The sequence below is a fragment of the Lonchura striata genome, chromosome 3 (assembly GCF_046129695.1).
Source record: "Lonchura striata isolate bLonStr1 chromosome 3, bLonStr1.mat, whole genome shotgun sequence".
Lineage (NCBI taxonomy): Eukaryota > Metazoa > Chordata > Aves > Passeriformes > Estrildidae > Lonchura > Lonchura striata.
Genome location: NC_134605.1, coordinates 65,312,320 through 65,324,961, shown reverse-complemented (window position 1 = coordinate 65,324,961; position 12,642 = coordinate 65,312,320). Strand labels below are relative to the sequence as shown.

At 38.2% G+C, this 12,642-nt stretch overlaps 1 protein-coding gene across 5 annotated transcripts in view; it reads right to left on the bottom strand.

The window, feature by feature from the left end:
* CEP85L (centrosomal protein 85L) overlaps window positions 1–12,642 on the bottom strand; it is a 134,808-nt gene that overhangs the window by 59,549 nt on the left and 62,617 nt on the right. For all 5 annotated transcript variants that reach the window (XM_021540854.2, XM_021540855.2, XM_021540852.2 and 2 more), the window contains exon 3: window positions 3,958–4,724. In XM_021540854.2, coding sequence (XP_021396529.2) covers window positions 3,958–4,724 — 767 coding nt within the window. The remainder of the gene's footprint in view (window positions 1–3,957; window positions 4,725–12,642) is intronic.

Sequence of the window (12,642 nt, the reverse complement as noted above, 5' to 3'; positions counted from 1 at the left end):
CTAAGGGAATGAATTTTCAGATGCAACTCCATGATGTTACACAATAACCAAGGACCAGATTCTCCTTGCAGATTTATTTCTGAAATGTACAAACACCACACCCACAGCTGAAGGATGCACCCTCTCTAAGATGCATTCTGTTGTTCCACAGTACGTTTTCTGCAATTGACACCTTGACCAGATCCTGAAGGACAATCACAATGTAGCTGTAGGTCTTCTACCCAACACTCTGAGCTTCGCTTACAATGCACAGGAAATTTTACTTTACAACCCATGGTTTACAATTGGAATGGAAAAGCCACATGATAGACATTCTAATTTGGGGAGCAAAGTATAAGAACAACCACTGAGTTCAGTCAACTTCAGATTACTAAGGAAGCAGAAAATCTTAAGTTTGAAAGTAATTAACCTTAGAACAGTTTTTTAGCTGTTACATTATACTTTCTGTTAGTCTGTAGAGTAAACAAATAGAAAGCTTGAAAAATCAATTCTGAATTAGTGTTTTCTATGGTCAACTGTCTATATTAGTCTGTGAGGACATAAAAACTTATTTGTAGTGTGTATTATTAAGTCCAACAGCTATTCCTGAACCATCAGTCCTCAAAATCAACTCAAAAAATTGTTGCTGTCTATTCTTACTTCATTAGTGACAGGCTGGTAGAAGGGGAGGCTACAGAGTGCAGCTGTCTTAAAGATGCACAAAGCTGCTCTAGATTAACAGTTAAAAGCAAAGTTTGTTGTATTCTCTGTTCATGGCAGTAGTAGTTTTAAAGAAAAATAACAATAAACTGTTTTTTTTCAGTCCTAGAAAAAACACTACATTTCCATCTGGATATGTACATATTAAAAGCAAAAGAGCAAAAGTAATCCTCACTAAAAAGAAAAGAAAAAAAATTATATAGAGCTCTGGGTTTTGCCCTTTTTATAAATGATCAGCTTCCTCTTATGCCTTCTACCCTATCTCTTAGATATATATTCCATTTGGGATTGCAGTTATCTTGGTTTCTCAGAAATAATAAAATAGCAGTTCCCAGGTACATGTGATCTCTGAAAAAAGGCTGCACCAAAATTATGCTGAGGTTTCTTTAAAAAACAGGTGTCAAGACGGGAAGAACCATTCTTGTTTCTTCATTGCTTGTGGCATCTCTCCTCCTTACAGGTGTAACCTCTGTCAAAGACAGGAGGGCAGAGAGGGGCAGCAGATGATGGATCTAAGAGCCTAAAGGCTCACTGCTCTTGCACATGCTTTAAAACAGATCCCATTTCAAGGCCCAGCAATATGACTCCAGATCATGATGATGGAAGTGCTTGCTAAGACCATCAGGAATTTCCTCCACAAAGATGTAAAAGTTACAGGTGGGGAAAAACGAAACAAAACAAAACAAACAACAAAAAAACCAAAAACAAACAAACAAACCAAAACAAAAAACCCCCAAATAAACAACAACAAAAAAAAAAAAAAAACCACCCAAAAAAAAACCCCCACAACCCAAAACAACAGCCAGTTTTAGGCAAAATGTCAAATCTCAAAAACCTGAAAAGGTGCAGCACTGTTTGTGAATCAAAGTCAAAGATAAATAATGCTTGTGTTCCCCCTGCTGGCTCTATCCTCCAAATACAGCTCGGTAGCATGGATGAAAACTTTTGAGTAACTGTAATAACATATATATCATCTGTTTCAAACATTTAACTTTGCCTTCATACTGCATTTAATGAAGATCAGAGGGAGAAAGCACTTCTGAGACATGAAGGACAAAAGCTGGGAGCTTTTTTGATCTAAACAAAAATAAATTTCTAAAACACCCATCCTAAACAAAGTGTTTTAAAGGTACATATAAGACGATGAAGAGACCTTTGCCTAAATGAAGTAAATAAGTAAATAAAACTTGTGAGACACCATCTGGGGTACTGCATACAGGTTTGGCATCACCATTATAAAGAAGAATGTGGAACTGTTGGAGCAAGGCCAAAGGAGGCCACAAAATTGGAAAGAGGACTGGAGCACTTCCCCAACAAAAACAGGCTGAGGAAGGCAGGGCTCTTCAGCCTGGAGAAGAGAAGGCTGAGTGGAAACCTCATAGCAACCATCCATTATCTGAAGGGGCCCTACTGGAGCTCCTTCACAGAAACTGTAGTGATAGGATATGGAGTAATGGGTATAAACTGAAAAAGGGGAAATTTAAGGTGGAATATTAGGAAGAAATTCTTCACTGTGAGGGTGGTAATACACAGAAACCGGTTGCTCAGCAAAGTTGTGGATGCCCCAACCTTGGCAGTGTCCAAGGCCAGGCTGGAAAAGGCTTTGAGCAACCTGGTCTAGTGGAGGTGTCCCTGACTATGGCAGAGGGGGTTGGAACTAGACAATCTTTGAGGTCCTTTCCAACCCTTAATATTCTGTCATTCTGTACATTAAATCCAAGAAGAGAAGCACCAAGCACAGTAACCTGATCACAAATCTCACAAACTGGATAGCTGCAGCCAGCTACACATCTCAGGTGTTTGGGAAGACCTGAAGGAATGGATAGACCAAGGTCTCTGATGGTACCCTGCTGTCACTTCCCAAACCTTTAATGTGCTCCTCAATGCCACCAGAAGGTACCAAGTGCCCAGAGTCCAGCTGGCAGTACCCTGGACCCAGCCTCAGCACTGAGCCCATCTCTGTCAATTCAGTTCTGAGAGGACCCCACCAGCCTCTGCTCCCTACCTGGGGAATTTATCAGCATCAGAATCTTTGAAGTGCTTAGGGAAAGATGAGAGTTTCTGCAGCAATAAAGGTGTCTACCTGTAACAATGTCAGATTTTCAGACAAACCCTTAGAGATTGCTATTAATTTGACCATATTAATTGGCTTCAATTTTCTTCAGTTAAAAAAAAAAAACAAAAAAAAAACCCAAACAAACAAACAAAAAACTCATAAAAACTGAACACAACAAAAACTGAAAACACCAGCAAAAACCAAAACCAGATCACCATTCAGAGCAAAATTGGATGTTAAGAATCTCTAAACTTGTCATTCTTTCCATCAATATACAACAGAAGGAACAACAAAACTTGAGCACAACTCCTTGTAAATTACCTCATGTACTTCAAGCTGAAGAAAACAAGAAATCTGAACATACTGCTAGATTATCTCTGCTGAGATAATATCCTTGTCTAATCCTAAAATGCCTTTCAGAGAAATTTATAAACTGCAAATTTTTTGTCAAGTCAAGCCAAACTTACTACCCAGGTAAACATGAATGGGGAGATTTTAAATACTGCCTTCCTTCACAAACTGTATTTCCCCATTAGGGGAAGAGCTGGAAACAAAGACTGTGATTTGCAATGTTGGAAAGGGCTACCTATCTCTTAAGCACTATGTGCTTGATAATCTCTATATAAAATTATTTCAAGTATGACACATCAATCACACACTATCTTATTTAAATGAACCAGGTTGTTGGCTACTGTTAGTTGATTTTTATTAGTTAAAAAATAAGCAGTAATATCAAACTGAATTCCATTTTTAAGTGCTAGGCATAAGGAGATTTAATATTCATTCAACCCCTGCACTACACAAAAGTCATTCTTATTTTGCTGAATGCATAAATGCAGCCTCTTTGTAATCTCATGCAGATAAAAATACTTTCACATTTTCCCTACTATACAGTTACTCTTAAAACTACTAAAAAGGCTACTTGGTATATCTGTTCCTGTGCTCAGCTTCACATGAAGACATTAGTTCCATGAAGACAGGCACAATGAATCAGAGTAAAGTGTAAGCAGACAGCAGAAATAAAAGAAAACCCAAACATAATATTGAGAAACAAGCAGCAATAGCCCCAACCAAAGCTTAAAAAAACATCACCTGGTTACAAGACCTGCTCCCTCTCCTATTTCATTTAAAACTGCCTGTTATTCCTCAGGTATAACTCAGGATGCCACATGATGGCAGCAGACACCAAGCTGTGGCCTTACCTGCGTAGGCTGGTCACCTGCTACTCTAAAGTCTCCAAGCTGCTGCATGTGCCATGCAGGCACACTGCAGGGCTCCTCAGCAGGCCTGCAGTCCAGGGGGTTTGCCCGTAGCTGCTCCTTGAGCCACATCTGAGTCCTCACTGCCGGCTGTATGGGAGCTCCGCTCACAGCCTGCGGTCCCAGTGTCGCGTACCTCTGGCCGAAAGCTTCGCAGCCGCCTGCCGGAGGTTTGCTTTCAGGTAAGGCACTGTAGGTCAAGTCTAAGGCATGTCTCCTACTTGGGGAGTCTGAAACAAAGTCGTCTTTGCTGCACGTTTCAAATTTGTATTTGCAGTCCAGTAGAGAAGATCTTCTTTTCCCCACTTCTTTGTCTTCAATTTTTAGCAACTCCATGCTGTCACACAAACAACTTGGCCCATTTGTCCTTAATTGAGGTGGCACAGCTTTGTCCGGACCAGCCCTGTATTCCACTGAATGACTACTTCCATCTTGGCTGAAATTATTTGGTGAGCTGAGTTTAGACAAGGAGGACCATTTTCTTACGGGTCTTGCATCTTTCATGTCAAGAGAATTGTCCAGGGCTCCCTGATTTCTGCCTCCTCCTGACCGTACAAAGCTTGTACTCCATTTTGAGCCATCAGACTTGAAAGCTTCCCTGTGTTTGGAAAGTGAAGAGCTGGCACTAGACAGCATCACATGGGCAGTGGGAATAGAAACCAGTGATCGGCTGGGCTTAAATGATGATGTACCACTTGAAGTTGAATGATCTGTGAAGAGAAATTTATCACGTAAATAAGTGCAACACAGAGCTCATTAACATTAGTTCAGATAGGACAAAATATCAAATTCAAGGTGAAATGCAAAAAATAGAAGCAAAGAGGTTTCTTGACAAAATAGGGCCTTCTAGATCACTCTAAACCATGATAATGGAAACTAATTAAAGTGGGAGATTTTCAAGTTTATTTTGCTCAGGTGTCATGATTACAATAAGGAAAGAGCACTAAGCATTGGCAACAGCAGCTTCAGATAAAATTCTCAGCCTGTGAGCCAAAGAAACCATTGCCAGCCTTAAGGTGACAGGATGGATTCATGTCTCCCCCAACTCCACATATATTAGGGAGCTTCTATATCACAAACAGTAGAGGTGTTTAGGAGCCCCAAGACTGGTTCCTCTTCCATCACCCCTCTTCTCATTTTTTGAAGGCAGAACAATTCAATAAATGCCCTCTGTAAAACAGCACTGCTGTAGACAAGCCAGTATAATAATGGTCACTTGGACAGAGTTTTTCATCCATTCTGGATCTCATCAATTTTCAAGTATGCTTCCTGTGCTGTGTTTGGCTGGGAAGGAGTTAATTTCCTCCACATTACCTGGTATGGAGCTATGTTTTGGATTTGTTCTGGAGACTGTGTTGGTGATTTAGGGATATTTTAGTGCCTGCTAAGCAGTCCTTACACATAGTCAAGGCCTTTCCTGCTTCTCACCCCACCAGTGAGGAGGCTGGTGGTGCACAAAGAGCTGGGAGAAGACACAGCTGGAAGAGCTGATCCCATATATCCTATGGCACCATGCTCAGCAATAAAACTAAAGAGAAAGTTGGTCTGGGGGGCTGTTACAGAGGCAGCAGTCAGCTGGTGGTGACCAATTGCTTTCATTTGCAGCATTCTTATTTCTAGTTACTCTTCTCACAATGTTTTTCTTCAGGAAAAGACTCTCAGGTAAAGCAGGGATGGAAATGCACAGAAAAAAGAAATGCATCTCCTCCTGTACAGGTAACTCCTTAGCTTGAAGCTGCTGGCTTTGTAACATTCATGAAAACTAACCTTTGTACTGAACCTTACCTAGAAGCTGAATCTGACACAGCACTAAGTCAGTCCAGCAAAGGCAGCAGTCCCAGGACTTTTTACATCCAAAGAAAGTAAGAGTGTACTAGGATTCAAAAATAACTGGCCTATGTTTTAGGCTATGCAGATTTCTAGGAGTAGAAATGTTATATCTGCAAAAGGAAGGTACAATAAATCCTGGATACACGCATCAGTAAAACTTAATATAGTAAAAAATATATAATAGTATTTAATATAGTATTTTTCATTTAAAATACTGCCTTAATGTTACCCATACATGGTTTTCAAACTAAAATTAAAACCAGTAATAATTAAAAATATATTATCTCCTTCATTTATTAGATTAAATGACTTATTAATATGTGGTAGATTTTTATCTTTCTTTTAAATTTAATTAAACTAAAAATTAATTAATTTTGAGTTCAGATTTAAACTTCTTTGCTTCACTTCCAATTCTAAACTCTTCAAGCAGATTTGAACTCAGAATGCCACTCATATCCAAGTACAGATGATGGAAGTCTCCAATAATTTGTCTCAAAGAGAAACACAGCAATTTTGGCTTCAAGTTGTCCTAATTAGTCTTCCCATTAATGCTCACTGAAACATATGAGAAAATTCACACTTTTTCTTAGAGCATATTGCTCAAGTCTGTGTTGCCTGCAGGCTCAGCTGGAAAGAGAACCAGTCTGCCTTTGGAAACATCTCACAAAAGAAAAAGCAGGAAATTTGTAGGTTTCATTGAAAATAGGAGAGAATACACAAAGCATCATGAAACTTAAGAGACATTATTTCTTCTGTAGACACAGAATAAGTGCCATCTGGCCAAATCCAGCCAAAGACAACTTTATCCAAGCAGCAGGTTTTTCCCTTGCAGACAGGCGGGGGTACGCAAATGCCAGCTCAGAACTGAAAATGCTCTCTCCTTGGGATTACTTGGGGTTTACTTCTTTGATCTGGTATTTATTTGAAAATTACAGACACTCTCACACATGGCTTGTGTGTCTCCAGAGTCTTTCAAAGCTCAAAACTGCTCTCTTTAACGAAAGCCAAAAGAGACATGAGGATAAAAAAGCAGCTAGATGCTACTTGAAAGGTTTTCCTTTCAACAGAAGTAAGATTATATGACAATTTTTTCTTTTCAATTATCCTAATAACTTTTTCTGTGTCCCCACCACAAAACTCCCTGGAGTACTTTTCTAATAGGCATAGTAGTTTAATACCTGATCCAGAACTCCCAAAGCCACATAAACAAGAGAATTGATAGAATGCTATTTTAAAAACACATTATAAGACTTCTACTATATAATAACAGCAGATGGGAAAAAAAATGAAGAACATTTCATATGGCTTTCTTACCATCTTGTGTTACACTTCTGAAATATTTAATTACTGCTTATCTGGCAAAGAAAATTATGTAACAGAATCAATTTTGGTCTTATTAAAAAATTAATCACGAAGAGAGAGCACAGGAGGCATTTTTTTCTGAAAGAGGGGTAGAAAACTCTTCAATATAAAGTTAATGAACACCTCCTACTCATTTGCATTTTCCTGTGCTATGTTTTTTTTAATTACTGGAAGAAGAACCTCTGAAATAATTTCTTAGGCCAAACACACCATCCTTATGTAGCTACTTAAATTCCTTATCTGTTGCCCAAAAGTTAGTCAAAACACACGAGTCAGAAAAAAGGTTCACTGTAACCCTCAACAACTTCTTAAGCTGCAAAATTATACCAGTAGTATGAGAACTCCCATATAAGATACACCTCTGACAAATTCTTCACTATTCTAGATAAGATATTATCAAACAATAGCAGAGTAATCAACTAACACAGTTACTCAGTATTAATCAAAATCAAAATGTATTTGATACAGGTGTTTATGGGATGCATATATATCTAATGCCACTGAAAAGCAGTGAACCTTCCTTGTGTGAAGGACTTTGAAATTTGATATTTTATCCAGGGTATAATTAGAGTGCCCTGATCATGGAGAAAGACAATACTACTTAAAACAGCTGACCTTCTCTTCCTGTCCTCCCTTTCCACCCACCCCCCAAAACACTGACATAGTTTACCCCCATCCAGGAAAATAAATGGAACTATTCTTATTCTATACTAACTGAGCAGAAGATAAACAGGGGAAGTCAAGCCTCCATTATACAATTAAAGGTCTTGATTCTGGCTGTGGTTTAGTGAACTAAAGCTCTGGCATTCATTACAGGACCTCAGTTCCTCTGAACTGCTTGCTCTCTAGCTCTTAACTGCAAGGTCCCAGCAACAGGCTACAAACAATTCCAGCATCCAGCATAGGACTGAGGAAGGAGCCATGGGTCTTCCATCTACCATGCAAGCATGTGAGTACTTCCTATAATCTCCAAAACAGCTGTTTTCAACAACAGAAGTGTCTAACTCTCCTGGGAGTTGGTTGAAAAGACAAAGATATTGGGATGATGTGCCATGACAGTAGTATTGATGCTACACGTGTGCTCCTCCCTGCTTACCTACTCACAAACTGGACAGGCCTTAATGCAACAGAGATGATCAGATCAGCCATATGAGACATTTCAAAGTGTCCAGGCAGGAGGCCAGTTCTTGTAAAAAGTCCTAAGCAGACTGACTCATCATCCTCTGGAAGCAAAAGCATACCTTTCCAGGGTGCAGCAGCACTCACAGGAATGGTTTGGGCTTGGTGGGTTTGTTGGGTTTTTGAGGTTTTTTTGCATTGTCTAGAATTCTTCATCATTCTTTTTACAAGACTTTTTCATATTACTTCATGTTTACTATGTCAAAATATCAGATGACTGAAGGAAGGAATCTCTGCAAATAATTCTCTTCCAAAGAATAAATAAGAATATGCATCACAGAAAGCTGTGGCAGAAAAGGAAGCACTGCAGACAAAGCAGGGAACTGTGCAGACACTTAACAAGTTTTGTATGAGAAAGAATTCCTAAACATTATCTGTTTATAATGTTCTGTGTTTGAACAGCAAGGAACTAATATAAAAGAATAACTAACAAAAAACTTACTAGAGGAAAAACATAATACCAACTAAAGTTAATTTTGAATAAGATTAAATGCTAAAATACTTACTGCCAGTAAAACATCTATGCCTTCAAAGCAGAAACAGTCATGTGGAGCTTAGAAACAAGTTCAATTAATGTCAATTGGAAAAAAGAAGGAAGTTCACTGCCTTCCACCATCACTATCACTGTACTGCCAGTATCAATCAGAATTCTTTTACATAAGATGTGGGTTGCAAACTCCAAGTCAGTTCTACTTTGTTTCACAATAATTGTATGGGATTTTCTGTAATCTACTGTGTTGCATACCAAAGGAATGCAAGTTGTACCTAAAAACTTGCTAGTTTTAAAAGGTGAAGGAATTTTAAAGCTATGTAATTCACAAATAATTTGAACAGTACAATGCTGAATAATATTAATGTGAACTTAGAAAGTTGAAGTTGAGATGGGATTTTCAAAAACTGAAGCAATTTTGTTGCTTTTAGGACCTTTTTTCAGTTGAAATACTGGTAAAGCTGCTATCCTTGAGCAATGTTATTATAGAGAGATGGAAGAAGGAATAAATGATATTACAGCCTCACAGGCTTCCTACAATGTACAAATATCAAAAAATATTACAAGGCAATTTTAGAGAATTTTTAGTAAGTAGAACAGAAAGCCATGATGGAAAGCATAAAAGCTGCACTCGTAAGTACATCCAGGATGTCACACTTGTGCAAGGAAAGAAATGCAGAGGTAACACTGAGTTCCAACAAATGGCAAACAGCTTCTCAGACATCCTTACAAACAAAGGGAATGCTGTGTACATATGAACATACTTGAACAGAAATATACCATCTAATTTATTAAGACCTGGCCATTTGGTATCCATCTTCCTTATTCTCCTCCTCTATGGTTAATGAATTTGCTTCTCCCCCTCTTGTGACTTCTCATTCTTTTCCACGCTCTTCAGGCAAAAAACACTTTCTCCCTTGTTCCACAGAGAGGTGATAGGGTAGCAACAATCATACTCAGAGTAAGCAATGAGGACAACACTCTCAACTTGCAAATAATACAAAAAAAGGGCAGTGAAAAACAAGTATGTTCTAAAATTTATTAAAGCTTAACAAAAACTGTCACTGAGCAAGAGAAAATTATACCATCTCATTGAGCAAATGAAAAATATTTACTCAAAGAAAATAACTCGTGTTTCCCTATTTTCGCATTATTCATATCCTGTTTTCAGCTTACTATGTAAAGGGTTGCCTTGCTTCACTTAGATTTACCTGAAAACACAGTATTTTCCCTAGAAAACATTACTGACAAGGAACGTGCCTTACAGGAGCTACTACTTTGTAATAAGTTGTAGTATTTCTGGTACTGAAATACACTTTCACAGATCCGCTCTTCGATGAAATCTCATTAGGGAACAGCCAACACTCAGCAGCTTTGATTTATTTAAAGAGTGTTTTCCCATGCTTCAGAGGCCATCACTGTACCTTAAGATCAGGCTCCCACCACACCTTCTGAGATAGCAGACCTGGCAAAAACCTCATTAGCAAAGTTCTTAAGATTCTAGCAGAACACACAACTAAATAACTCAGAAGGACCACACCTTCATATGATCTCATCACTACAAATCAATCTCTGCATTCGACATCCCATTTCAAGAGCCAAGGTTCTTAATTCCATCACTTAATTTAGATGACAACAGGCAATCTGAGCATCTTCCCAAAGAATTTCACAGGGGCGATCAAAACAAAATCACTACCAAAAGGTAGCACACAGAGATGTAACATTTGCTTTTCTGATCCTACATGATCAGTTAAAAAAACACTACACAGGAGACAAACTCTGTAGAAAGTGTTAGTTTACTCCTATGTGCCACTGCAGTCAGATTTGAGGTCAAAGTTCTCAGTAGTAACTGACATTAAAATACATTTGATAGAATGACCTGTCATCCAAAACACTCCTCATTAAAGTTAATATACATTCCCCTGACTTATATAGCTGGTTTGGGTTTTGAAATGTTTTTTGTGCAAGACACTAGATAAAATGTTCCACATGCCACTTTAAAATAAACTTCTTTAAACTAGCTGTTTGGTAGTACAATTTATAAGACTCAAATAATAAAATTTTATATGTGTTTCAATACACGAAGCTTAACAAGAACTTTTGACATCAGTTTGTGTTTTGCGAAAGTTGACTTCAGGGAGACTGCACCAAGGCAGTGCAACAGTTTTTGATAGGGGAAAACAAATACAGAAATAAGGCAAGTGCATGTGAGTGGTATAGTAAACCTGTGATCTTAACACTCTGACAGCCCTTTAATTAGGTATATATATGCAGAGAGTAAAAAGAAAACCCCTAAGCCCCCAACATACCAGATACACACCAGGTATATCTGTCCTGCCCAAGGGATCTAGCATAACCGGTATTTCAGGACACAAAAGAGTACTGCCTATTAATGTTTCTGTGAAGTGCCAATTTACCCAGCAATATCCAGGCTAATAATACTCAGATGGGGAATCCACAACTCCAAAAGAGAAGCAGCTTCAAAAAAATTAGTAATTTAGTTCTACTCTTGAACCAGATCTGGGTCAACTTAGCTCACTTAACTGAAACCCAGATTCAGAAGATGATATAACAGGGGACTGTAAAGGAAAGTAGTGGTATATAGAGGTGAGATGCTGCCACTCCAAAATGAAGGGAGGCATTGGTTCTGTGCAACAAGGGCAGCTCTGACAAACAGGCACACATTTCAAAAAGCAGCAGGCAAAACTTGTTTTACAGGAAAAGATTATTCAGTAGAGAAAAATAAATTACAGCGAAGTCAACTACTGCAAGATTCTATTCTTGTTTTCCCTACTCTACTCAGTTATTCCAGATGCCAACGGTAGAGAAATGTGCAAGTACAGATTAATCAAAAGAACAAGTGACAAATACAATACCATGGGATATTTAACTGAAGCAGAAAATATTTCACAGATTTTATCTGAGCAAATAGTCTAAAGCAAACAACAGGTAAGCCCAAGAGCAAATTTTTACTCCATATCAGTCACTGAAAAGAAGTTATTCATTACTTCTATTGGTCCAAGATTGCAATGGCCATCTGCTAAATTAATCTGTAAAGAGAAAGACTAACCTAACTTACATAAAAATCTCTTTAGATGAGAAAACTGAGCATGTTAAGATAGAATTGTCTTAAAAGAATGAGCATGTTTTACCAGAATACAATAAACCTTTTGATTTATGTACTTTGCCTCTTCAATCAAGAACATCATAAACCCACAGTCAAATATAATAGTGATTTCTAGAAATACAACAGAATAAAGGATGATTTGAACAAACATTTCCAAAAAGCTAAACTTTCTCAGGAGTAAGTGACACATAAAAAAAACAATTCCATCCTCAGTGCATTCTCTTGATGTGCCTCTCTAGACTCAGCTTCAGCTTTGGTACTATTTTGCTGCCATACATGTATAGCACCTGAGAGAGAGCACTGTGCTCCAGGATGTTCACAGGCTGCCACAGAGTGGGGCAACACTCTTTAAATAAACCACATGTGAGTCCATGTGAGTTACATGCAGCTGGCCACCACAAAATAGTAAAAAATATTATGCATGCAAAGTGAATGCTCTATGCAAAAGAGCACAAACCAAGCGAAATTTGAATCCCACAGCATCTATCTTCTCCAGACATCTAAGAGCTATTTTTAAGAAACAGTTATATAACTAAGTAGAACAATTTTTAGATTAACAGGTTCTATTTTCACCCCCCCAGATAAGAGGATAAAGCAATATTCCAGAACAGCAGTCACGTAAACAGGCAACTTGATTTCA